Source organism: Mobula hypostoma, chromosome X1 (assembly GCF_963921235.1).
Source record: "Mobula hypostoma chromosome X1, sMobHyp1.1, whole genome shotgun sequence".
In the NCBI taxonomy this organism is placed as follows: Eukaryota; Metazoa; Chordata; class Chondrichthyes; order Myliobatiformes; family Myliobatidae; genus Mobula; species Mobula hypostoma.
Genome location: NC_086128.1, coordinates 27717383 through 27741211, shown reverse-complemented (window position 1 = coordinate 27741211; position 23829 = coordinate 27717383). Strand labels below are relative to the sequence as shown.

Below are 23829 nucleotides of genomic sequence, written 5' to 3'. Positions count from 1 at the left end.
AAGTATCTTCACAATTAGATTTATGGCCTTCTAAGGCACTTCTACTTTTTCTTCTCCAAAACTAATGAAACACATTCAAAAAATGTAGCTTGTGCATAAGTATCTACAAGCTTGTTCATACAGTATTTAAATAACAATTAAGAGTAAACATGTATGATCGTATGATGAGTAAACATTCGCATGACATGGCCGATCATGATCTTATCCATGATGATTATTCTATGCAAATTTTCCTACAGAAGTAGTTTGCCATTACCTTCTTCTGGGTAGTGTCACTACAAAATGGGTGACCCCAGCCATTATCAATACTCTTCAGAGATTGTCTGCCTGGCTTCAGTGGTCGCATAACCAGAACTTGCGATCTGCACTGGCTGCTCATACAACCATCCACCACCTGCTCCCATGGCTTCATGTGACTCTGATCAGAGGGCTAAGCAGGTGCTACAACTCACCCAAGGGTGACCTGCAGGCTATCGGAGGGAAGAGCGCCTTACACCTCCTTTGGTAGAGACATATCTCTACCCTGCCATGTACAATAGGAGAGCTAATAACATAACATTAACCATTTCAGCCAAGAAAATGTTTGAAAAGACAAAATGTTATGGTGAAAACATTCAAAGTATGGACCATTACTGTCAATTGGCTAGTTTCCTTTTAATTTATAATCAAGTGAATAGATAAATTACTATACCAAACATACAAAAGTTACCTTCATTTTGCTCCATCCCCACACGCTCAGATGCCAACAGCCTGATGCAGTTAAAAACCACAGGAACCAAACATGAATATGAGTTGATGAACATGGAGTAGAAATAAGTGACTCTTGTCCAGCATTATGTGACGCACACTATCAGTTTAAAATCTAATTTACTCATAGAACAACCTCACACTAACCTAGCATATTTAACATCACTGCACACCAAGCTGAAGTGGGATATAACATATCTACCATTGTTACATTTACAACAGCTTAACAGCGGTGGTGTCATTAATGGCTTATTATGTCTCTAGTTCACGACATAATCAAGTTACCTTACATCATAAATTTCATTTCTCATAGATTACGTTAGACTTCAAAATCTGACAACTTTTTATATTAAAACCTAGCCCTATTGGAGAGGGTAGAGATCAACATAATCAACTTCAAATAAATTGATCAGCAAGTTATAAAATTCCAGCAGTTTTTATTTCATCTTTAAGCAATATGAAACCACATCTGCTTGGAATTTCTATTTAGGTCTTACACTAATGCCAGAGAAAAACAGTATTTCTAATCCCAAGATGTTTACTGCTATAGCTTTCAAAAATTCGGAACCGTTGAAAACAAATTCTGGTCCTTTGGTAATTGGGCTATTTACAATCTAATGGTGAGGAAACGAAACCGCCCCTTCACGCGCCCGCCTCCTCTGTGCGTTCATTGGTTCCAGCTTTTGCTCGGAGGAGAATCGCCTTTAGTCATTGGTTAGTGCTGATATCAATAACCGCTTCCAACAGCAAAGATTGACGAGCACAACCCGCCCCTCCCCCTTTCTATTTGGACTCAGTTACTAGGTTTGAATCTTATAATGAAACAGCAAGGAACTCACCTCGACTTCCGGGCACCACTCTTCTCACACAACTCTAGTAAAGGCATTGGCCGCCAGGCGGCCACCACCTCGACTCAAATGAGATTTTCACCGTTTGTTTCAAGCAAAACACCGTTGAACCACTTTCTCAGAGCGTTGGGGCGGGTGCCAGTTTCATTTCCGGTGTGAACCGGAACGACGTCATCCAGGAGAACAAAGCCTTGCACGCGCTGGTGTCACCCGAACTGCAGTCCTACAGGAGGTTGCTGGATGGCGTTAGCCGTGGCGCTCAGTGAGGTCTTGAAGGAATTCGTCATTTGAAGTTTAGCAAGCCATTCATTGCTGATTATTAGAAAACGCCTTTCATATAAGTTTCCAAGTAATCCATTTTATTTCAATTGCATTTGCTGCCATCAAGTTTAAATACGCAGTACTAGTGCATATTGGTTCAGGTGCATACTATTTACGAAACATAATGCTCACTCACCCAAGGTTTTCCTACAGTCACAACTGTAGGTGCCTGGCACCGCAGTCTGTCAGTTCTCCAAAGTCCAAACTATACCTTTCTCGCTTTTTGCTTCCAATATCCTGGAAGTTTAAATTTATATCACTTTTGAGCAGTCTTGGAGCAAGTCAAAATTGTAGATTGGTTTATTGTCACATGTACCAAGATTTTGCATGCCACCCATACAGATCATTCATTCCAAAGGGCCATCATTGCTCCCTTCAGAGAGCAACTAGGGATGACTAATAAATTGCTGGCCAATTCTGCAACTATACCATAAATAGTATCTGCATCAGACAGTCCTTCCAGGTGAGGCAACACCAGACATCCCACCCCGCAAAAACTCATTTCAGGGAGGTAGCATCACACCCGCCCCCCCCCCCCACCACCTCCGGTCGACCTCCAAGGGTGTGTGTATACAGGCCATTTGATTATGAAAGAACACAATTTATTTGATCACATATTGAAACTATTTACACACACATTATAAATATATTTTTTTCCTGAATAGCTTGCCTGTGTGCTTACACACCTGGAATGGCAGGTTATGCTCAATGATAAAAGATGTAAAGTACACCTCAGCTCTAGTGACCTTCTCTGTCAGACTTTGGTTTTTTGCTGAAAAGAACTGTGAAATACTTGAGCAGCCTTCCCTGTGCTTAGCCTCCCTAAAATGTTGTGGTCCCTAAAATAAATAAAAGTATAAGCTGTATCCTTATTATATTGTCTTATGCAGAAAATGTGACATTAAAATATGTACTTATATAATCATGGAGTCTCCTTTTTATTCTATTACAACTTTAAGCAACAGGGAGTTTGGCCTCATCACGTAGGACATCAATACAGTAGTTCCTTAGCAGCTAGCCAGCTAGGTTAAATAACGTTAGCTATGCTAATGAACAAATGACACCTGTTAAACTCACCTCAACATGTCTTTTACAGTCATTTAACCCACCATGGGCAATAGAAAAGTCACTGTTGCAAACAGTGCAGCAAGCAACACTGTCATTATTTTTGACCCCTATTAGGCAGGGGTACACTTTGGTGTAGTCTGGGGTGAAATACATTTTATATTTTCTCTTTTTGGAACACTCTGCCATGGCGCTGCAAGACACTAAACTGAACTGATGGACAATGAAAGAGAGAGAGGTCGACTGTAAAGCCTGCCCACAGAGAAGACTGATAGGTCTACTTAGCACAGACAGACCTCTCCCTCTCCCTCAAAAAAAATCGATTTCCGGGATATTGTATATAATTTGCGGGCGTCAGGGGGCCGCTATTAGTATGTGGGAGACTCCCGGAACTTCCAGGAGAGGTGGGATGTCTGCAACCCTTAAGTCGCAAATCTGTTTGGAGTCATCTATTGTATCCAGTGCTCCTGATGTGGCCTCCTCTACACTGATAAGACCCATCGTAAATTGGGAGACTGCTTTGTCGAGCACCTCCACTCCAGCCACCAAAAGCATAATTTCCTGCTGGCTAACCATTTTAATTCCCATTCTGACATGTTGGTTGAGGACCTCCTGCCACGATGAGGTCACTCTCAGGGTGGAGGAGCATATTCCTCATATTCCGTCTAGATAGCCTCCAACCTGATGATATCAACATCAATTTCTCCTCCAATATAAAAAAAATCCATCATCTTTTATTCCTCACTCTGATCTTTTAACTCTTCTCACCTGCCTAGTATCTCCCCCTAGTACCCTTTCTTTCCTTTCCTCTATGGTCCACTCTTCCCTATCCACCTGGCTTTACCCATCTCTTTATAGCTCTCCTCCTTACCCTCCCCCACATTTTTATTCTGGCATTTCCTCCTTCTTTTCCAGTCCTGAAGAAGGGTCTCAGCCTGAAACATCAACTGTTTATTCATTTCCATAGATGCTGCCTGACCTGCTGAGTTCCTCCAGCATTTTGGGTGTATTACTTTAGACTTCCAGTACCTGCAGATTTTCTTATATTTATGATCTGCATTAGGTTTTGTAGAATAAGCAAAACAGCAGTGTCCTTCCCCCAGCCAATCTCCCCTAGTTACATTCAGTCAACTACAAAGAGCAGGCTACATTACTTCCATATATAACTCCAGCTTCCTGAAGAAGACATTCCATTCAAAGTTCGATTGGGAGGACAGAGAAAAAGACTAGGCTCAAGGCTCCTTGAAACTAAATATCTTAAGATTTCTTGGAACCATTGCTTCCCGACGGCTCAAAGTGGAGTTGGATGATTCAGGATGGTACTAACTATGGAGAGCGATCCCTGCCACCTCCAATGGGATCCCACCACTAAGCACATCTTTCCCTCCCCCCCCTCTCTCTGCTTTCCACAGGGATCGCTCCCTACACGACTCCCTTGTCCATTCGTCCCCCCCCCCCCATCCCTCCCCACTGATCTCCCTCCTGGCACTTATCCTTGTAAGCAGAACAAGTGCTACACATGCCCTTACACTTCCTCCCTTACCACCATTCAGGGCCCCAGACAGTCCTTCCAGGTGAGGTGACACTTCACCTGTGAGTTGGCTGGGGTGATATACTGCGTCCGGTGCTCCCGATGCGGCCTTCTATATATTGGCGAGACCCGACGCAGACTGGGAGACCATTTTGCTGAACACCTACGCTCTGTCTGCCAGAGAAAGAAGGATCTCCCAGTGGCCACACATTTTAATTCCACATCCCATTCCCATTCTGATATGTCTATCCACGGCCTCCTCTACTGTAAAGATGAAACCACACTCAGGTTGGAGGAATAACACCTTATATTCCGTCTGGGTAGCCTCCAACCTGATGGCACGAACATTGACTTCTCTAACTTCCGCTAATGCCCCACCTCCCCCTGGTACCCTATACACACATTCTTTCTCTCACTCTCCTTTTTCTCCCTCTGCCCGTCCTCTGGATTTCCCCCCCTTTTCCTTCTCCCTGGGCCTCCTGTCCCATGATCCTCTCATATCCCTTTTGCCAATCACCTGTCCAGCTCTTGGCTCCCTCCCTCCCCCTCCTGTCTTCTCCTATCATTTTGGATCTCCCCCTCTCCCTCCCACTTTCAAATCTCTAACTCTTCCTTCAGTTAGTCCTGACGAAGGGTCTCAGCCTGAAACGTCAACTGTACCTCTTCCTAGAGATGCTGCCTGGCCTGCTGCGTTCACCAGCAACTTTGTTGTGTGTTGCTTGAATTTCCAGCATCTGCAGAATTCCTCTTGTTTGCGTTATTATGGGGAGAACGTACTAACTACTTACAGACAGCAGCTGGTGGTGTAAGGCATTATGCTAACCCTATGCTACTGTGCCTTGCAATGCAAGGCCTATAACATGTAACCCTCTGGAATTATATGTCATAGTGCAGAGTTCCAGTTTTTTAAAACCATCTCCCAAACTGCCTTTTGGTCACAAAGCATATAGCATAAGGGGCCCAAGACTGCTCTCAATACTCCAAGTGAGGCTTCACCAGTGCCTCATAAAGCTTCAGCATTACATCCTTGGTTTTATATTCGAGATCTCAAAATTAATGCTAACATTGCATTTGTCTTCCTCACCACCGACTCAACCTGCAAATTAATCTTTAGGCAATCCTGCACGAGGACTCCCAAGTCCCTTTGCACCTCAGAATCTTTAATTTTCTCTCCATTTAGAAAATAGTGTACTCTTTTATTCCTTCAACCAAAGTGCACGACCATACACTTCCCGACACTTTATTCCACCTGACACTTCTTTACTCACTCTCCTAATCTACGTCCTTCTGCAGCCTCCATGATTCCTCAAACAGTACCTGCACCTCTACCTATCTTCGTATCATCTGCAAACTTGACCATAAAGCCATCAATTTTGTTATCCAATATAAAAAGATTCAGTCCCAACACCGACCCCTGTGGAAAACCACTAGTCACCAGCAACCAATCAGAAAAGGTTCCCTTTATTCCCATGCTCTGCTTCCTGCCAATCGGCCACTGCTCTATCCATACTGGTACCTTTCTTGTAATACCCTGGGCTCATATCCTGTTAAGCAGCCTCATGTGCAGCACCTTGTCAAGGGCCTTCTGAAAATCCAAGTACACAACATCCACTGATTCTTCTGCTTGTTATTTCCTCAAAGAATTCCAACAGATTTTGTCAGGCAAGATTTTCCCATGAGGATACCATGCTGACTTCAGCCTCTTTTATCATGTGCCTCCAAGTACTCCAAAACCTCATCTTTATCAATCAACTCCAACATCTTCTCAACCACTGAGGTCAGACTAACGGGCCTATAATTTCCTTTCTTCTGCCTCTCTCCCTTCTTGAAGAGTGGTGTGACATTTGCAATTTTCCAGTCCTCCAGAACAATGCCAGAATCTATTGATTTTTGAAAGATCATTCCTAATGCCTCCACAATCTCTTCAGCTACCTCTTCTAGAGCCCTGGGGTGTAGTCCATCTGGTCCAGTTGACTTAACTACCTTCAGACCTTTTAGCCACCCAAGCGCTTTCTCCCTAGTAATGGCAACTGCACTCACTTCTGCCCCCAACACTCTCAAATTTCCAGTATACTGCTAATGTCTTCCACACTGAAGATTGATGCAAAATACTTACCCTCAGTTCATCTGCCATTTCCTCGTCCCCTGTTACTATCTCCCCAGCATCATTTTCCAGCAGTCTGATATCTACTCTCACCTCTTTTACTCTTTATATATCTGAAAAATCTTTTAGTATCCTCTTTGATACTACCAGCTAGCTTTCCTTTATATTACATCTTTTTGCTCCTTATGGCTTTTTTAGTTGTCTTCTGTTGGTTTTTAAAAGCTTCCTGATCATCTAACTCCCCACTAATGTTTGATCTATTATATGCCATCTCTCTTGCTTTATGTTGGCTTTGACTTCCCCTGTTACTCACAGTTGTGAAATCCTGTCTTTAGAATACGACTACTTCTTTGGGATGTATCTATCCTGAACCTTCTGAGTTTCTCCCAGAAACTCCAGCTATTGCTGTTCTGCCGTCATCCCTGCTAGTGTCCCCTTCCAATCAACTTTGGCCAGCTCCTTCTCATGCCTGTTATTCCCTTTGCTCCACTGTAATACTGATACGTCTGACTTTAGCTTCTCTTAAATTGCAGGGCAAATTCTATCATATTATGATCACTGTCTCCTAAGGGTCCCTTTACCTTAAGCTCCCTAATCAAATCTATTTCATTACACTACACCCATTTCAATATAGCTGATCTCCTTGTGGGCTCAGCTACAAGCTGATCTAAAAACCCACCTTGTAGGCATTCTACAAATTCTCTCTCTCTCGCAATCCAAAATCAGCTCCAACATGATTTTCCCAATCTGCTTGCATATCGAAATCCCCCATGACTATCATAACATTGCTCTTTTGACATGCCTTATCTATGTCCTGTTGTAATTTGGAGCACACATCCTGGCTACTGTTCGGAGGCTTGCAAGTAACTCCCATCAGGGAGTTTTTACACTTGCAGTTCCTTAATTCTACTCACAATGATTCTACAACTTTTGGTCCTATGTCACCTCTTTCTAAGGATTTGATTTCATGTTTTACCAACAGAGCCACCCTAGCCCCCTCTGCCTACCAGCCTGTCTTTTCAATACAATGTGTATCCTTGAATGTTAAGCTCCCAACTCTATTCTTACAACCACAACTAGTGATGTCCATAATGCCTTACCTGCCAATCTAACTGCACTACAAGAGCATCTACCTTATTTTGTATATTGCGCATATCCAAATATAACACCCTTAGTCCTATATTCATCACCCTCTTCGATTTTGTCCCCATTACACTGCAACTTATCCCATTGACTGCAATTTTGCCCTATCATCAGCCTCTTCTTGATAGCAGTCTCACTACACACCGCCTCTGTTTGTAAACCAAATATCCCATCCCCCTGCCAAATTAGTTTAAACCCTCCCAAACAGCTCTAGCAAACCTGCCTGCAAGGATATTGGTACTCCAGTTGGAGGGTGGCTTTGTTACCCACATGAATATTTTACTATTTGTAAGGCAGCACGGATGGAGAAAACTGGAATGAGGTTTGAGTGTACTGTAGCTGTAAATGAAGACTCCATTACATGCTGCCTTTCTTATTAGTGAGCCCCTTGATATACAGCATCTCTATCACTCTCAGATCATGGCAAAGACATTTAACAATATCAATTACTGTAATGCAAATACTCCCATATTGCTCAGTTAACTCAAAAGAGGTAATAGTGCAAATACTGTACATGAGTTCAGATAGACTCCATTTGGATACTGGGTAAAGCATTAGAGATTTTAATTTTGAAAACGAGATCAAGATTCCTTTGCCCCTCTTCCTCTCCCAAGGATCATACCTAAGATCCTATCAATCCTAAAATGAAAGATTCTGATTTGCAGCAACAGTGCTGTCTTTCCCCTCAAGCAGCAGCCTCACTATAGAATGAGTAGCAAGGAAAATGCCCTCTGGAAATACTGTTTACAGGGTTAAGTTTCCACTCATTTTTGTATTTCCAGGACATTGAAGTCAAAGCAGAGGATGGATTGAGAGTGCAAAAGATGCCAATAATCATAAAAAGTTACATAAACATATGCCAACTATTGAGGCAAAAGGAGACCTTGGTTCTGATATACACATCTAGAGAGAATGTGACAGGAAATAATTTTATTTTTGGTTTCAGCTTCCAGTCTTCCACCTGCTTGGCAAGAACAGATAATGCAATTTGGTACAGATAATTAATGCTCCCTTGTTTTGAAGCAATAAGAATGGACAATACATCTATGAGACCGATTGGTGTACCATCATGCACAGAGCTCCTGATAAGATGAAACTGCACTAAACAGGGCAAAATAAAATATTATTTATACTGTACTTCTATTTGAAAAGCAAAGAAAGAGTTTTGATCATAGAAGGTATTCTTTGCATAGTTGCAAATTACCAAAGTCTCATGGACTTTGGTATGACTTGGTTTAACTTGCAACTCCTCAGTTAATATAGTTAATACTTACATTTTCAGCCACACAGTTGTAATGTCAAAGTACAAAGCAGAGAGCATTAAAATAAATAGAAAAACAGTGAATCATTTACTTTTAAAACCAAATAACTACAACAGCAAACTCAGTCAACAAATTGATTAAAAAATTATAAAAAAAGGTAAACAACGGTTGTGTGAAAAGTTAACCAAGCCATGGAAACATCTCCAAATATTTTCCTTTCCCTTTGTTTAAAGGAGCCAGACTATCTAAATGTGACTTTTTCCATTCCAATAGCACTTTATAGAAGCTATTGTTTTCAAATGTAGTCATATGTTTCCTGGCTTTCCTGAATCCAAGCAGTGCATCAAGTCAGATCAATTATTTATTAGAAAAACACAAATATCCAATGGGAGACTGAATTCAGAGACATAAAACACTTACTGCAGCTGTTTGATAAATGACCCTTGCACCATGGGTGCATGACAGCTACATACATACAATATCAGTCTCCAACACTTTGGGTCCAATCTGGATAAAGATTACATCTATACTGAAGTAATCGCCAAGTGGACTGAAGCAATAGTTCGTGTCTTCTTATTTATTTTGATCATCCAGGTCTGGAGTCAAACAAGAAGCATTATAAACAGTTTCCTTCTCCACAGAAAGAGGTCTTGTCTTTGATTGCTCAGAATGATGAACATTTTCCACCAAGTCCCAGTGTCAATTTCTTTTTCATAAAACGTTAGTACCAAGGTCAGTGTTATCCTCTACATCAAGAATGCTGCCTAGACCATACTGTTGTTCATGAGCATAAATTTCATTAGGATTGAGGTGACACTCCCCGTCAACAAAGTCAGCAAATCTACAAGCAAGACAAAACCCTACAGTCACTTCAATGTTCCAAACTCAAGAGCAATTGAAATATTGTCAGTAACATGCACTTTATATTTTTCAAAACTCTCAACATAATACTTCATGGTGTTACAAAGAGTACACAGTTTTCTTTTGAAAAAAAACATAATAAGTTATCAATTTCCCTCCTCTTCTCCTTGGGTATAAATTAACATATTGTCAATTTTCAACCAGCCACCCTCTAAGTGTGGTTAGTGTCAGTGAATTGCTCAGCACAGTACAGCTGCTCAACAACACATCTGAACCTCGTGTTTCTCTTCTTTGAATGTCCACTGCTACAGATCTCCAATACACAACACAGGAGACGAGTCAGAAGTAGGCACCCTGGCAAATAGTGTCCTCTGCTTTTTAATGGGAATGGAGGTACCAAGATCAGCTCACACACAAGACAGTGGAAATCAAACCTTCCTGCCTTTATTGACCTGCTCTCTCACAAAGCAGTGTACTGCCAAATAAGTTTACAAAGCTTCAAGATACTTTGACTACGGGGAATATAATTTAACAGAAAGTGGTAATAGATCTCTCGATAAAGCCAAATTACCTGGAAGTCAAAGCCTAATCACATTTCATTGACAAGTATCCAACATCTCTTTATAGATACATGCTGCTTTACATACACCTTTTGTGGAGATGGGAAATTCAGTAGGCAGCTGACTTTAGCTTAGAGACAAGCCCTATATTTTTTTTTGAAAGAAAGTTCAACTCAAGAGCTTGAGGAACTCAGCAAGCTCTTTTGAGATGACAAAGATGGTTGCTGTAGGGAGAACCAAGATTCACAATGGGACAATTGGCAGAGGAAATTGTCTATGTTCAAGGAGGAAGGAGATTTATATCAGATTCATGCTCAGAGTATGGACATTCATGATGCTGAAATTGGCCAGTCCAAATAAAAACATTTCAAACAAAGTGCTTCAGGATGCACAGAGTGACAGAATTCAAGTTAGTGTCAGTGATTGCACCTCATACTCCAAGCTCACCTGTGCAAAGGAAAAAGACCTTCTCCATGAGGGGTAGAAAGAGAAAGAAAGAGAAAAGAAAAAGTCTCAGATCTACTTGAACCCACCTCCTAAAGGACAACTTCAAAAGCTGCATTCACATTCGCCTGAAAACAGATCACCTTGTCTGTTGACGTGAAAAATTGGAGAAAGTAATTGACACACCTAAGAAACCACATGCTACAGCTTTGATTGTATTCTAATATATAAAGCAATTAAATCTGTTGCATTTGATAAATATCCCAATTTGCCATTATAGCCCTTCGTTCTGGAAATTACTGTACCCAAGGAATGTTGAAGTGTGATTTTTTTTTCTCTGAAAAAAAAACTGGCTTCCCTGACATTCTCCGACTGGGGATTTCAAACTTCAGTCTAGACGGTGAAATTCTGGCAGATGCAAAAAAATGTAGCACTGTCCCATCTTGAAGCATGACATTTACACCATGTGTATACTGAACAGATCAAGCAATGGCCTTGAACAGTTGTTTACTTTGGGCGCTCTCAGATTATCTACTTAAGGGAAAAATGAGCAATTTGAGGGAAGCTGATCAAATTCATACAGTCCCAATTGTTCAGCGTAGAATCAGGCCATTCAACCCACCATATCAATGCCGACCATTATATTTATCAATGCTAATCTCATTTATTGCATTTGGTCCATAGCCTTGTTTGTTTATTTGTTTTTTCAATGTTGTAAATCTCTGCCTCCACAACCTCCTCAGGCAGAGCACTTCAGATTCCAACGATCCTCTGAGTGGAAAAAAAAATCTTCCTCACATCCCCTCTAAACTTTCCACACTTTAGCCATGCTTTCTAGTTTTTGACACCCCCATCAATTCACCCCATCTCCCTCATCAATCCTGAAATCAACATGTTCAATCCTTTCTCATTTCATCTTTTAGGCCTATCTGAATTTTAATTAGGAGCTAGATACACAGCTGTTACACAATATGAGCTCCAATCTGCTAAACCAGAGAGCAGAGATGCATTCACTCCCTACAATTCCTCCACGCACCAGTTACTGGCCTTGATTGTACAGTCAGTGGCAGATAGGAAACCAATGCCTAGGTGCTTCTTTATCAAAGGTAAAACCAGGAACATGGGGTGCTCTTGGCACATTTAACTACCATACAGGGGAAGTACCGAGAAATGTCTAGGAATAGGGTATTGCCCTTTTTCTTAGGATGGAGGAAGAGAGCGAAAGTGCAAGAGGATTTAAATGGAATAAGAGCATTACCTCTTAGGTGTTGAAAGTCTGGATACTACTTTCCATGCATTGAACTCAGGGCTGTTGCAATATTTCTGCAGTTCCAGTAAAGCTTTTTGAGTTTCTACTTCTCCTTGCCTTTGAAATTCCTCCTCAGTTAGAAGCCTTCGGGGCTCTGGCTTGTCTCTTAGTTTGAACACTTGCCTAAAATTACAGTATTTAGAAAATAATGAAAGTTCACTAGGTATTTTGAGAGAAAACCTGAGTTTCACACTCCACCCCACCCCCCACCCCCCACAACTTCCAAGAGACACTCATGGCAATTGTCAAAACTTTCCAAACTCTTCTCCCCATCCCCTTCGGTAAGTAGAAACTGCAGTAAATATGAAACCAACTAAAAAGGGAAACATTTAATCTGCATTGATTAAAAAGGTACTTAATCACATTACTGGGGTCCTTATGAGAACTTGAACTATTTAAGACTCAGTGCATTTCAGGAGCTACTACACAGTTTCAAAGCTGACAATCAATTTTCTTGTTTCAGTCTGAGGCTAACATGAGAACATCCTTCAAGAGGGTAAACCCATGGAAAGCAACTGGTCCAGAGGGCGTACCTGGCCGAGTACAAAAGACTGGCTGAATGAACCTCTCGCTTCAGCAGTCTGAGGGGTTTGCTTGCTTCAAGCAGGCTTCATTTATACCAGTGCCGAAGAAGAACGTGGTAACTCGCTTCACTGACCATCATCCAGTAGCACTTACGCCCACAGTTTTTTGACAAGGTGATGGAGGGTGATTGATAAAGGTAGAGCTGCAGATGCTAACTACATGAGGTGCTTGATAAGCTCCCTCATGGGAAGCTCATCCAGAAGATTAAGATGCATGGGAACTGCGGTGAATTGGCTGTTTGGATTCAGAGCTGGCTTGCTCGTAGAAGACAGTGGGCAGTGACTGAAGAGAATTATTCTAGCTGGAGATCTGTCATTAGTGATGTTCTATAGGGATCTGTACTGGGACCTCTGATGTTTGTGATGTATATAAATGACCTGGATGAAAATGTAGGTGGGTGGGTTAGCAAGTTTGCAGATGATACAAAGATTGGTGGAGTTGTGGATAGTGTAGATGACTGACAAAGAATACAGTGCAGTATAGATCAGTTGCAGATATGGATGGAAAAATGGCAGATGGAGTTTAATCCAGCCGAATATGAAGTGTTGCACCTTACAAAGATGCAAAGAGACAGTACACTGTTAAAGTCAAGATTTTTAACAGTGTTGATGAGCAGAGGGACCTTCGGGTCCAAGTTCCTAGCTCCCTGAAAATGGCTACACAGATTGATAAGGTGGTTAAGACGGTATATGGCATGCTTGCCTTTATTAGTTGATACACTGAGTTCAAAAGTCAGGAAGTTCTGTTGCAGCTTTATAAAACTCCAGTTCAACCACATCTGGAGTATTGCATACAGTTCTGGTCACCCCATTGTAGGAAGGATGTTGAGGCTTTGGAGAGGGCGCAGAAGATGTTTACCAGAGTGTTGCCTGGATTAGAGGGAACGTGCTATAACAAGAGGTTGGACGTACTTGGGTTGTTTTCTCAGGAGTGGCTGAGGAGAGACCTGATAGGCGTTGATAAAATTATGAGAGGCATAGAGTAGACAGGCAATATCTTTTTCCAAGGGCTGAGATGTCTAAAGCAGGGGGCATGCATTGAAAGTGAGAGGGGGTAATTTCAAAGGAGATGTGAGGAGCAAGTTTTTTTTTAAATATATAAACAGAGTGATGGGTGCCTGGAATGTGTTGCCTGGGGTGGTAGTAGAGGCAGAAACATTAGATATTTTTAAGAGACATTTAGATAGACACATGAACGATAAGGACACTGTGTAGGCAGAAGAGATTAGTTTAGTTAGCAACTTGATTACTAATTTAATTGGTTTGGCACAACATTGTGGACCAAAGGGCCAGTTTCTGTACAGCACTGTTCTATGTTCTAAAATTAATCTCAAGGTTGTATATGTACTTTGATAATAAATTTACACTAAACTTTGGTCTCCCACTAGATGGTGCCCATGAGGCAGTGCTGCAAATGCATAGTATCGTAGTTGTATGGTGATGCATCACAGCAGGTGGAGGTGTACACACTCAAGGAAAAATAGCAGGATACAATTTAATGCTTTGGTTTCATACTAAAAGTAGCAGTTCCAGTCATGGCAGATACTGGGTACACAGTGAAAGTATTACAGACAGTCCTAGAAGGTGTTAGTATAAACCTACAAAAGAGGAGTATATCTGTCATAGAAACAATGAAATGCAGCAGCACCTCAGGAATCCACTCATTTCAGCCAGCTAGCTCCCCAGGTAGGTTTGTCATTAGATATAATGACAATAAATTAATGATGGAGTGGAGAAACAAATGTTTCTTTTCTTTGGCGATCCACCAGATGCATTGGAAGCTGGAATAAAAGGAGACTCTTGCCCCTTCATTCTGGATTGAACTTCTGTCCAAAAGTTCGGAGATGTGATTTAGCTCTTGGATCCACTTTCAATTGTTTGTAAAATAATAACCACGTGCAAACTTTGAGTTATTAACACGTTTGGGCCAGGAATTCTGACTTGAAGGTTCTGCAACAGTAAAAGGAATCTGGCCAGGAAAATTCCAACATTTTTAGGTTTCAGCTTTCCATCTAGATGTTGGCCAGAATGAAACTGGTGAATTAGTTTCCACTCAATCTTTAGCAAAACTGCATTCACTCTTCTGAATAAATGTAATTGTGTCTCAGACTCAACATGTTAAATGACAGCAGCAATTAGCTCCTGATGGTAAAGGCTGCAATGTCTTTGAACAACATGGGGCTCTTCTGCTCACTTTGAGAGATCAGGAACAACTCTGGACATCCCCCTTCAATCGAGTAAGGAGGAATGTTGATTAATACCAAAGTGTGATAAATTCCACAAGATTTAGATTCTGTCTGCCTGCTGAACTACTTTCTGAAGCAAACGAGAACATAGAGACTCTTGCACCAATTCAAATCCATCACTTGTGGGAAGTACTGGCATGCGAATATGATTACCACAACATTTTCACAGATTTATTGTTTCGCTGGGAAATATTCTTAACAAGCTAAAAAGCTAAATATTTCTCCTCCTGGATGAAGTGTCAAGCACCTGGAGTCCTATGTAATGGAGATATGAAAACGACCTACCTTTGACCAATTCCCTCAGCCCCTCCAAAATGATCAAAGTGGAAAATTAGGTATCTAAGAAGTGTCCCTCCTATAACCCTCCTCCCGCGCCCCCCCCCCAAGATCCTGGACCCACTAAAGTCTCTCAATTCTTCTGCTCACTATCTCTAGCATGCTAAATGTTAAGGATAAAATGCTAATCAATTGTTAGCACTACAAGATAATCCCCAAAAAGGAAACAATCACTAAAGGTCCCTCATATCTGACCAAGGATTGGTCAACATACCAAATATTTACCTTTGATCGGTATTGATTTTGTACTTCCACATCCAAGATGCCTCAAGACATTGCATTGCAGGCACAATAAGGCCATCCATGTGCTAAGCTGAGTTGAGCAAGATTCAAATGCTTGTTTCTCAGTATGTACCTCTGTACACTACCACTAAAGCCACCGAGTCGATTTCCACAGCAAGTGTTCAGATATTCACTAACAATTGCCCTAACTGTTGACGCCCTTACTAATCAAGAACCTATCAGCCTCCACTTTAAATATAGCCAATGACTCGGCCTCCACAGCCGCCTGTGGCAATGAATTCCATAGATCCACCACTCTCTGGCTAAAGAAATTCTTCTTCATCTCTGTACTAAAGGGACATCCTTCTTTTCTGAGGCTATGCCCTCTGGTCCTAGACTTCCCCACTATTGGATACATCCTCTCCACACTCACTCAATCTAGGCCTTCCAACATTCGCTAGGTTTCAATGAGATCCTCCCCTCCATTCTTCTAAATTCCTGCAAATTGAAACTATAAAGTCTATTAGATCTGTGCAATGAGACAGATAGAATAATGAACTTGTAATGAGGGATCCTCTTAGAAAGTGTTATCATGGTATAATTGAATTTCTCATACAAATGGCAAGTGCAACAGTTCAATCTAAAACGTTTATATTATCCCTAAACAAGGGAAACTACAATGGGATGACAAAGGAGTGGGAACACAGGCTATATGGTAGGACAGTTGAGGAACCGTGAAAGACTTTCAAAGAGATTTGCACAGTGCTCAACAAAAGTTTATCCCTGTTCAAGGCAAGGACAGTAAGTTGAGGAGATCCAGCCTTGAATACCAAGGAAATAAAAGGAAGGCATCAAACACATACTCATGCGTACAAAGTTGTCAAGAGCAGTGGGAAACTGGAAGATTGAGAAAACCTTAAAAAGCAAGAAAGAACCACTAAGCAAGCAGTAAAGAAATGGAAGATAGATTATGAAAGTAAACTAGCTTAAAATATAAAAAGAGAGTAAACATTTTTATAATTATATAAAGTTGCAAAGGGGTGTGTTAAAGTGATTGTAGGTCCCTTGGAAGATGAGAAGGGGGGAATTAATACTGGGTAATGAGGAAATGGCTCAGGCTTTGAATGACTATTTTGTATTGGTCTTCATGGTGGAGGACACATCTAACATGCCAAAGGGAGATGTTATGGATTCAATAGGAGTTGAGGACCTTGATACAATCACTACCACTGAAGAGGTAGTGTTGAGCAAACTAGTGGGCCCCTGGTTAGTTGGTAAACAGGTCTCCTGGTTCTGATGGGATGCATCCCTGGGTAATGAAAGAAATGGCAGAAATAGCTTAATGGCTGTAGTCAGGAAAATGTTTGAAACTGTAGGAGTGTCGACAAAAATCAACATGAGTGTAATTACTTTGAGTGTACTTTATTCTACGACTAGCAAACAAATGGCGATGTTATAAGAAAAAAAAACACCCCCAAACGTAATAATGTACAACATAACACATAACATAGATGGCAAATTTAATCCTGAACAATCTGGGTGAATTCTGCCGAATGAAATTAAGGAGTCCCTACAAAACTATCATTAAGGAAGAAATAAGTGAGACATCTGGATAAAAGTAGTTCCCTCAGGCAGACATGGCATAGATTCATAAGGGCAGGTCCTGTTTGACAAACTTACTGGAGTTCTTTGAGAATATAATGAGCACAGTGGATAAAGGGGAACAGGTAAATGTTGTATACTTGAATTGCCAGATGTTCAATACAGTGCTGCTTAAAAGGCTTAATCGTAAGATAAGGATGCATGGAGTTGGCGGCAATGTATTAGCATGATAGAAGATTGGTTAACCATTAAGACCATAAGATATAGGAGCAGAAGTAGGCCATTCGACCCAACGAGTCTGCTCCACCATTCAATCATGGCTGATCCAATTCTTCCAGTCATCCCTACTCCCCTGCCTTCTCCCCATACCCTTTGATGCCCTGTCTAATCAAGAAACTATCTATCTCTGCCTTAAATGCACCCAATGACTTGGCCTCCACAGCCGCTCATGGCAACAAATTCCACAGATTTACCACCCTCTGAATAAAGTAATTTCTCCACATCTCTGTTCTAAATGGATGTCCTTCAATCCTGAAGTCGTGCCCTCTTGTCCTGGACTCCCCTACCACGGGAAATACTTTGCCATATCTAATCTGTTCAGGCCTTTTAACATTCGGAATGTTTCCATGAGATCCCCCGCTCATTCTCCTGAACTCCAGGGAAAACAGCCCAAGGGCTGCACAGATGTTCCTCATATGGTAACCCTTTCATTCCTGGAATCATTCTCATGAATCTTCTCTGAACCCTCTCCAATGTCAGTATATCCTTTCTAAAATAAGGAGCCCAAAACTGCACACAATACTCCAAATGTGGTCTCACGAGTGCCTTATAGAGCCTCAACATCACATCCCTACTCTTATATTCTATACCTCTAGAAATGAATGCCAACATTGCATTTGCCTTCTTCACCAGCGACTCAACATGGAGGTTAACCTTTAGGGTATCCTGCACAAGGACTCCCAAGTCCCTTTACATATCTGCATCTTGAATTCTCTCATCATCTAAATAATAGTCTGCCTGTTTATTTCTTCCACCAAAGTGCATGACCATACACTTTCCAACGTTGTACTTCATTTGACACTTCTTTGCCCATTCTCCTAAACTATCTAAGTCTCTCTGCAGGCTCTGTTTCCTCAACACTAACCGCTCCTCCACCTACCTTGGTATCATCGGCAAATTTAGCCACAAATCCATTAATCCCATAGTCCAACTCATTGACATACATCGAAAAAAGCAGCGGTCCCAACACTGATCTCCATGGAACTCTATTAGTAACCGACAGCCAACCAGAATAGGATCCATTTATTCCCACTCTGCTTTCTGCAGATCAGCCAATGCTCCACCTATGCTAGTGACTTCCCTGTAATTCCACGGGTTCTTATCTCGCTAATCAGCCTCATATGTGGCACCTTGTCAAAGGCCTTTTGAAAATCCAAGTACACCACATCCACTGCGTCTCCTTTATCTACCCTGCTTGTAATTTCCTCAAAAAATTGCAGTAGGCTAGTCAGGCAGGATTTTCCTTTCAGGAAACCATACTTTGGCCTATCTTGTCATGTGCCTCCAGGTACTCCGTAATCTCATCCCTAACAATCGGTTCCAACAACTTCCCAACCACTGATGTCAGGCTAACAGGTCTATAGTTTCCTTTCTGCTGCCTCCCACCCTTCTTAAATAGCGGAGTAACATTTGTAATTTTCCAGTCATCCGGTACAATGCCAGAATCTATCAATTCTTGAAAAATCATTGTTAATGCCTCTGCAATCTCTCCAGCTACTTCCTTCAGAACCCAAGGATGCATTTCATCAGGTCCAGGAGATTTATCCACCTTCAGACCGTTAAGCTTCCTGAGCACCTCCTAAGTCATAATTTTCACTACACATACTTCACTTCCCTGACACTCTTGAATGTCCAGTATACTGCAGATGTCATCCACAGTGAAGACTGATGCAAAATACACATTCAGTTCCTCTGCCATCTCTGCGACTCTCGTTACAATATCTCCGATGGTTATTCGATAGGATTTTACAAAAAATTTGAAAAATTGCTTTCTCCATACCTTTTGGAAATATTTCATGAATCTTTTGAGAAAGGTAATTTACCCTCTTTTTATGAAACTTCTGTTTCTTTAATCCTTAAGAAAGATAAAGATCCTACTGAATGTTCATCTTATAGACCTATTTCGCTATTAAATGTGGATGCTAAAATTCTTTCCAAGATAATAGCTAACTGTTTGGAAAACATTTTATCTAAAATTATCTCTATGGATCAAACAGGCTTTACTACAGGCTGTTACTCTTCTTTCTAATGTTCGGAGATTGATGAATATATATTCACCATTATCCAAAACACCCCAATGTGTTATTTCTCTGGATGCAGAAAAGGCGTTTGATAGAGTTGAATGGACTTATTTGTTTAACGTATTAGAGAGATTTGGCTTTGGTAATAATTTTAATAAGTGGATTCAAATGATCTATTAGAACCCTATTGCTACCGCCATTACTAATAATCTTAGGTCTCCCTTTTTTTTTAACTTTCACGAGGTACTCAACAAGGGTGCCCATTAAGTCCTTTATTATTTAATCTCACATTGGAGCCTTTGGCTATAACAATTTGCGAAGCTAAAAATATTCATGGTATTTCTATAAATGGGACCATACATAAGATTTCTCTTTATGCAGATGATCTTTTGGTTTATATCTCGAATTCTGAAGAATCTATTCCCAATCTTTTGGAATTATTAAATGATTTTGGAAAATTTTCAGGATATAAACTTAATTTAAATAAAAGTGAATTGTTCCCTTTAAATGTTCCTGTTTTTATATATAAGGATATTCCATTTAGAATTGTGAATTCTTTTAAATATTTGGGTATTATCATTACAAAAAAAATAAGGATCTTTATAAAGATCATGTAGTTCCTTTATTGGACACTATGAAACAATTATTTTCTAAATGGAATCCTCTTACACTTTCTTTAAAAGGTCATATTCATGCCGTGAAAATGATTATTTTACCTAGATTTTTATATATTTTTCAAAATATACCCATCTTTCTAACCAAAAATTTTTTTGATCAACTTGATTCTACTATTTCGTCCTTTATTTGGAATAATAAAAAACCAAGAGTTAATAAGTTTCATTTACAAAAATCTAAAAAAAAGGTGGACTTGCGCTATCTAACTTAAGATTGTATTATTGGGCTGTTAATATCCGACAATTATGTTTTTGGTTATATTGGCTTGATAAGAACCAAAAACCAGATTGGATTGATTTAGAATTTAAAGCTATTAATCAATTTTATTTAACTTCACTATTAGGAGCTCCATTACCTTTACAATTTGCTAAAATTTCCAATTTAAATTTCTACCCTGTTATTTAACAGTCCTTACGGATTTGGTTTCAGTTTCGCAACTCTTTTAATTTCAAACAATTTAAATTGTCTAGTCCTGTATTTCGAAATTTGCTATTTAAACCTTCAATTACTGATCTCATTTTTCTTTTATGGAGAAATAAGGGGATTCGTTCTTTTGCAGATTTATTTAGTGATGGTCCATTGAAGTCTGTTGAAGAGTTAATTAGTAAATATTCTCTCTCTCACACACATTTCTTGCAATATTTACAGGTTAGACATTTTTTACAAAAATATGTTTCTATGTTTCCATATATGCAAGAATCTGATTTGTTGGACACTATTTTGAATATGAATCCCTTAGTCAGAGGCTCCATTGGTAGAATTCATAATTTATTTTTACTACAAAAAGATAACCTCTCACTAAAGATTAAACAAGATTGGGAGAGAGAACTTAAGACTTTTGTTAATGAAGATTGGTCACGAGTTCTGAAAATGGTTAATTCTTCTTCGATATGTGCCAATCATTGTTTAATTCAGTTTAAAATTGTTCACCGCTATTATTTAACAAAGGAGAGGCTATCCAAAATAATCCCTAATATAGATAATTATTGTGATAGGTGCAAAAATGAAGTAGCTACTTTGTCACATATGTTCTGGTCATGTCCCTTGTTGAAATCTTTTTGGAAATCTTTATTTTCTACAATTTCTAAAGCTTTGAAAATTAATTTACAACCTAATACATTGACTGTTCTACTTGGAATAGTTCCGCATTATCTTCAGGGTATTTCATTTTCAAACCAACATGTAATTGCATTCGTTACATTGTTGGCAAGAAGAGCTATTTTATTGAGGTGGAAAGATACTTCTGCTCCTACACTAACTCAATGGTTTTCCCAAGTAATGTTATGTCTTAGCTTGGAAAAAATTAAAAGTAGAACTTTTGATCCCCGATTTGATTTTGAGAGGTGGGGCTCTTTTGCTAAATATTATCATTTAATTTGAATCAATTTATGATTGTAAGATGTATTGCTCCGGGAGTTGGTTCCTAATAGGGTATTTTTCGTCTTTTTTTTTGTTTTATAGTTAGTGGGTTTTTTTTTAAAGTTAGCTGGGGTTCTCTTTTTTCCTTCTTTTTCTTTAATAAATTTTTTTTCATTAGCATATGTTTTTTTTCCCAGCTTTATCAATTATATATATACACTAATTTGTTGAATTTCTGTATTTTACAGCTGTAGAAGATTAAATATTAATAAAAAGATTTAAAAATGAAATGAATGAACAATATCTCCAATGTCATTTTCTATTGGTCATATATCTACCCTCAACTCTTTTTTTACCCTTTATATACTTAAAAAAGCTTTTAGTATCTTCTTTGATATTAGTCGCCAACTTCCTTTCATAATTCATCTTTTCCTTCCAAATGAACTTCTTAGTTTCCTTCTGCAAATTTTTAAAAGCTTCCCAATCCTCCATCTTGCCACTAGCTTTGGCTTCATGGTATGCCTTCTCTTTTGCTTTTACTTTGGCTCTGACTTTGCAGAAACTCCAGCCATTTCTGCTCTGCTGTCCTTTCTGCTAGTGTCCCTTTCCAGTCAACCTTGGCCAGTTCCCCCTCTCATGCCATTGTAATTTCCTTTATTCCACTGAAATACCAACACACTGGAATTTAGTTTCTCCTTCTCAAATTTCAAAGTGAACTCAATCATATAGTGATCACTGTTCCCTAAGGGTTCCTTAACCTTAAGCTCTCTTATCACCTCTGGATCATTGCACAACACCCAATCCAGCACAGACAATCCCCTAGTGGCCTCAACAACAAGCTGTTCGAAAAAGCCATCCCTTAGACATTCTACAAATTCTCTCGAGGTCCAGTACTGGGCTGGTTTTCCCAATTCACTTTCATGTTAAAATCCCCGACGAATATCATGACATTACCTTTCTGACACGCCTTTTCTATCTTCTGCTGTAATTTGTAATCCACATCCTGGCTGTTGTTTGGAGGCCTGTATACAAGTGCGTGTAGGGTCTTTTTACCCTTGCCATTTCTTAATTGAACCCATAGAGACTCTACGCCATTTGATCCTATGTCATCCCTTTCTAATGATTTAATATTTCTTATACACAGGGTCACACCACCCCCTCTACCTACTAACCTATCTTTCCAATACACCCATATATCCTTAGATGTTCAGATCCCAATAGCAGCCATCCTTTAGCCAAGTTTCAGAGATGGCCACAACATCATACTTGCCAATCTGCAGCTGAACTTCAAGATCGCCCATTTTATTTCTTATGCTGCGTGCATTCAAATATAACATTTTCAGTCCAGTATTTGTTGCTTTCTGTTTTAACTGCACCACGCCTCTATTGCCCTGTAACTCATCCCACTGGCTGTGATTATGCCTCATCTCCTGCCTGTCCTTTCTATCATCTCTGTTGCACGCTATCTTTGATTTATTTCTGTTTTCCCCTTCCTCAGCCCTATCTTTCTCTTTATTAATCTTTTTATTAATTTAAAAGGAACATAAATACAAACAAGAGAATTATCTCAAATATCTATCAATAACCATAGAGGTTAAAATAGACATTATCAAAATCATACATAGTGTTAAGCTAGGGTAGAATATATAATTTTAAAAAAACAGCACTTCTCCTCTATCAGTTCATGAAGAGGAAAGAAAAAACTTATGTGCTATCGAAGTCAGTCCTATGGCCATAGCGAATGCAATGTTCTGCTTCTGCCAATTTCTCCGGGTATGAATTTTAAATGAAGAAAAAAAACCCCACTGCACTATACAAGAAAAAAGGGACTGGGCAGTCCATTCTGAAGATACGACCAGAAAAGAAAAAGGAAGACTTTCTGATCAAATCTAAAACTTCGAAAAAAAAATTGGAAGAGTAATAAATCAAATGAAAATATTGAATAAAAGGTTGCCAGATTTGCTCAAATTTAAAGGATGTATCAAATGTCCGACTTCTTATTTTCTCTAAACTTAAACAGGACATAATGGAGGAAAGCCAATAAAAGACAGTAGGTGGATTAGAATCCTTCCACTTCAGTAAACTGGCTCTCCTAGCCAATAAAGTTGAAAAGGCTATCATACGTTGAGCAGAAACAGGAATATCTCCTGGTTCCGATGGAATAATCCCAAATATTGCCGTAAGTAAATTAGGTTATAGGTCCAGATCCAAGACTTTTGATAATGTTTTAAAAACATCTCTCCAAAAATTGTCTAGCTTTATACAAGACCAAAACATACAAGTTAAAGTGGCCACCTCACTATTACATCT

The 23829-nt window shown here is 39.8% G+C and overlaps 2 protein-coding genes across 3 annotated transcripts in view; both read right to left on the bottom strand.

Annotated features, from left to right (window-relative positions):
• Positions 1-1737, bottom strand: part of dnajc14 (DnaJ (Hsp40) homolog, subfamily C, member 14) — a 38853-nt gene extending 37116 nt beyond the window's left edge. Inside the window, exon 1 of the mRNA XM_063037768.1 lies at positions 1587-1737. The gene's annotated coding sequence lies outside the window, so the exon portion shown is untranslated. The remainder of the gene's footprint in view (positions 1-1586) is intronic.
• A 6576-nt stretch (positions 1738-8313) lies between these two features.
• nemp1 (nuclear envelope integral membrane protein 1) overlaps positions 8314-23829 on the bottom strand; it is a 43282-nt gene continuing 27766 nt past the window's right edge. Inside the window, exons 8-10 of one of the 2 annotated variants that reach the window (XM_063037771.1) lie at positions 12145-12318; positions 10976-11034; positions 9739-9862 (exon numbers count right to left, since the gene is read on the bottom strand). In XM_063037771.1, the coding sequence (XP_062893841.1) occupies positions 10992-11034; positions 12145-12318 (217 nt within the window). In that variant the 3' untranslated portion in view covers positions 9739-9862; positions 10976-10991. Of the gene's footprint in view, positions 9863-10975; positions 11035-12144; positions 12319-23829 lie in introns of both variants that reach the window. The other variant, XM_063037770.1, reaches the window with a different exon arrangement.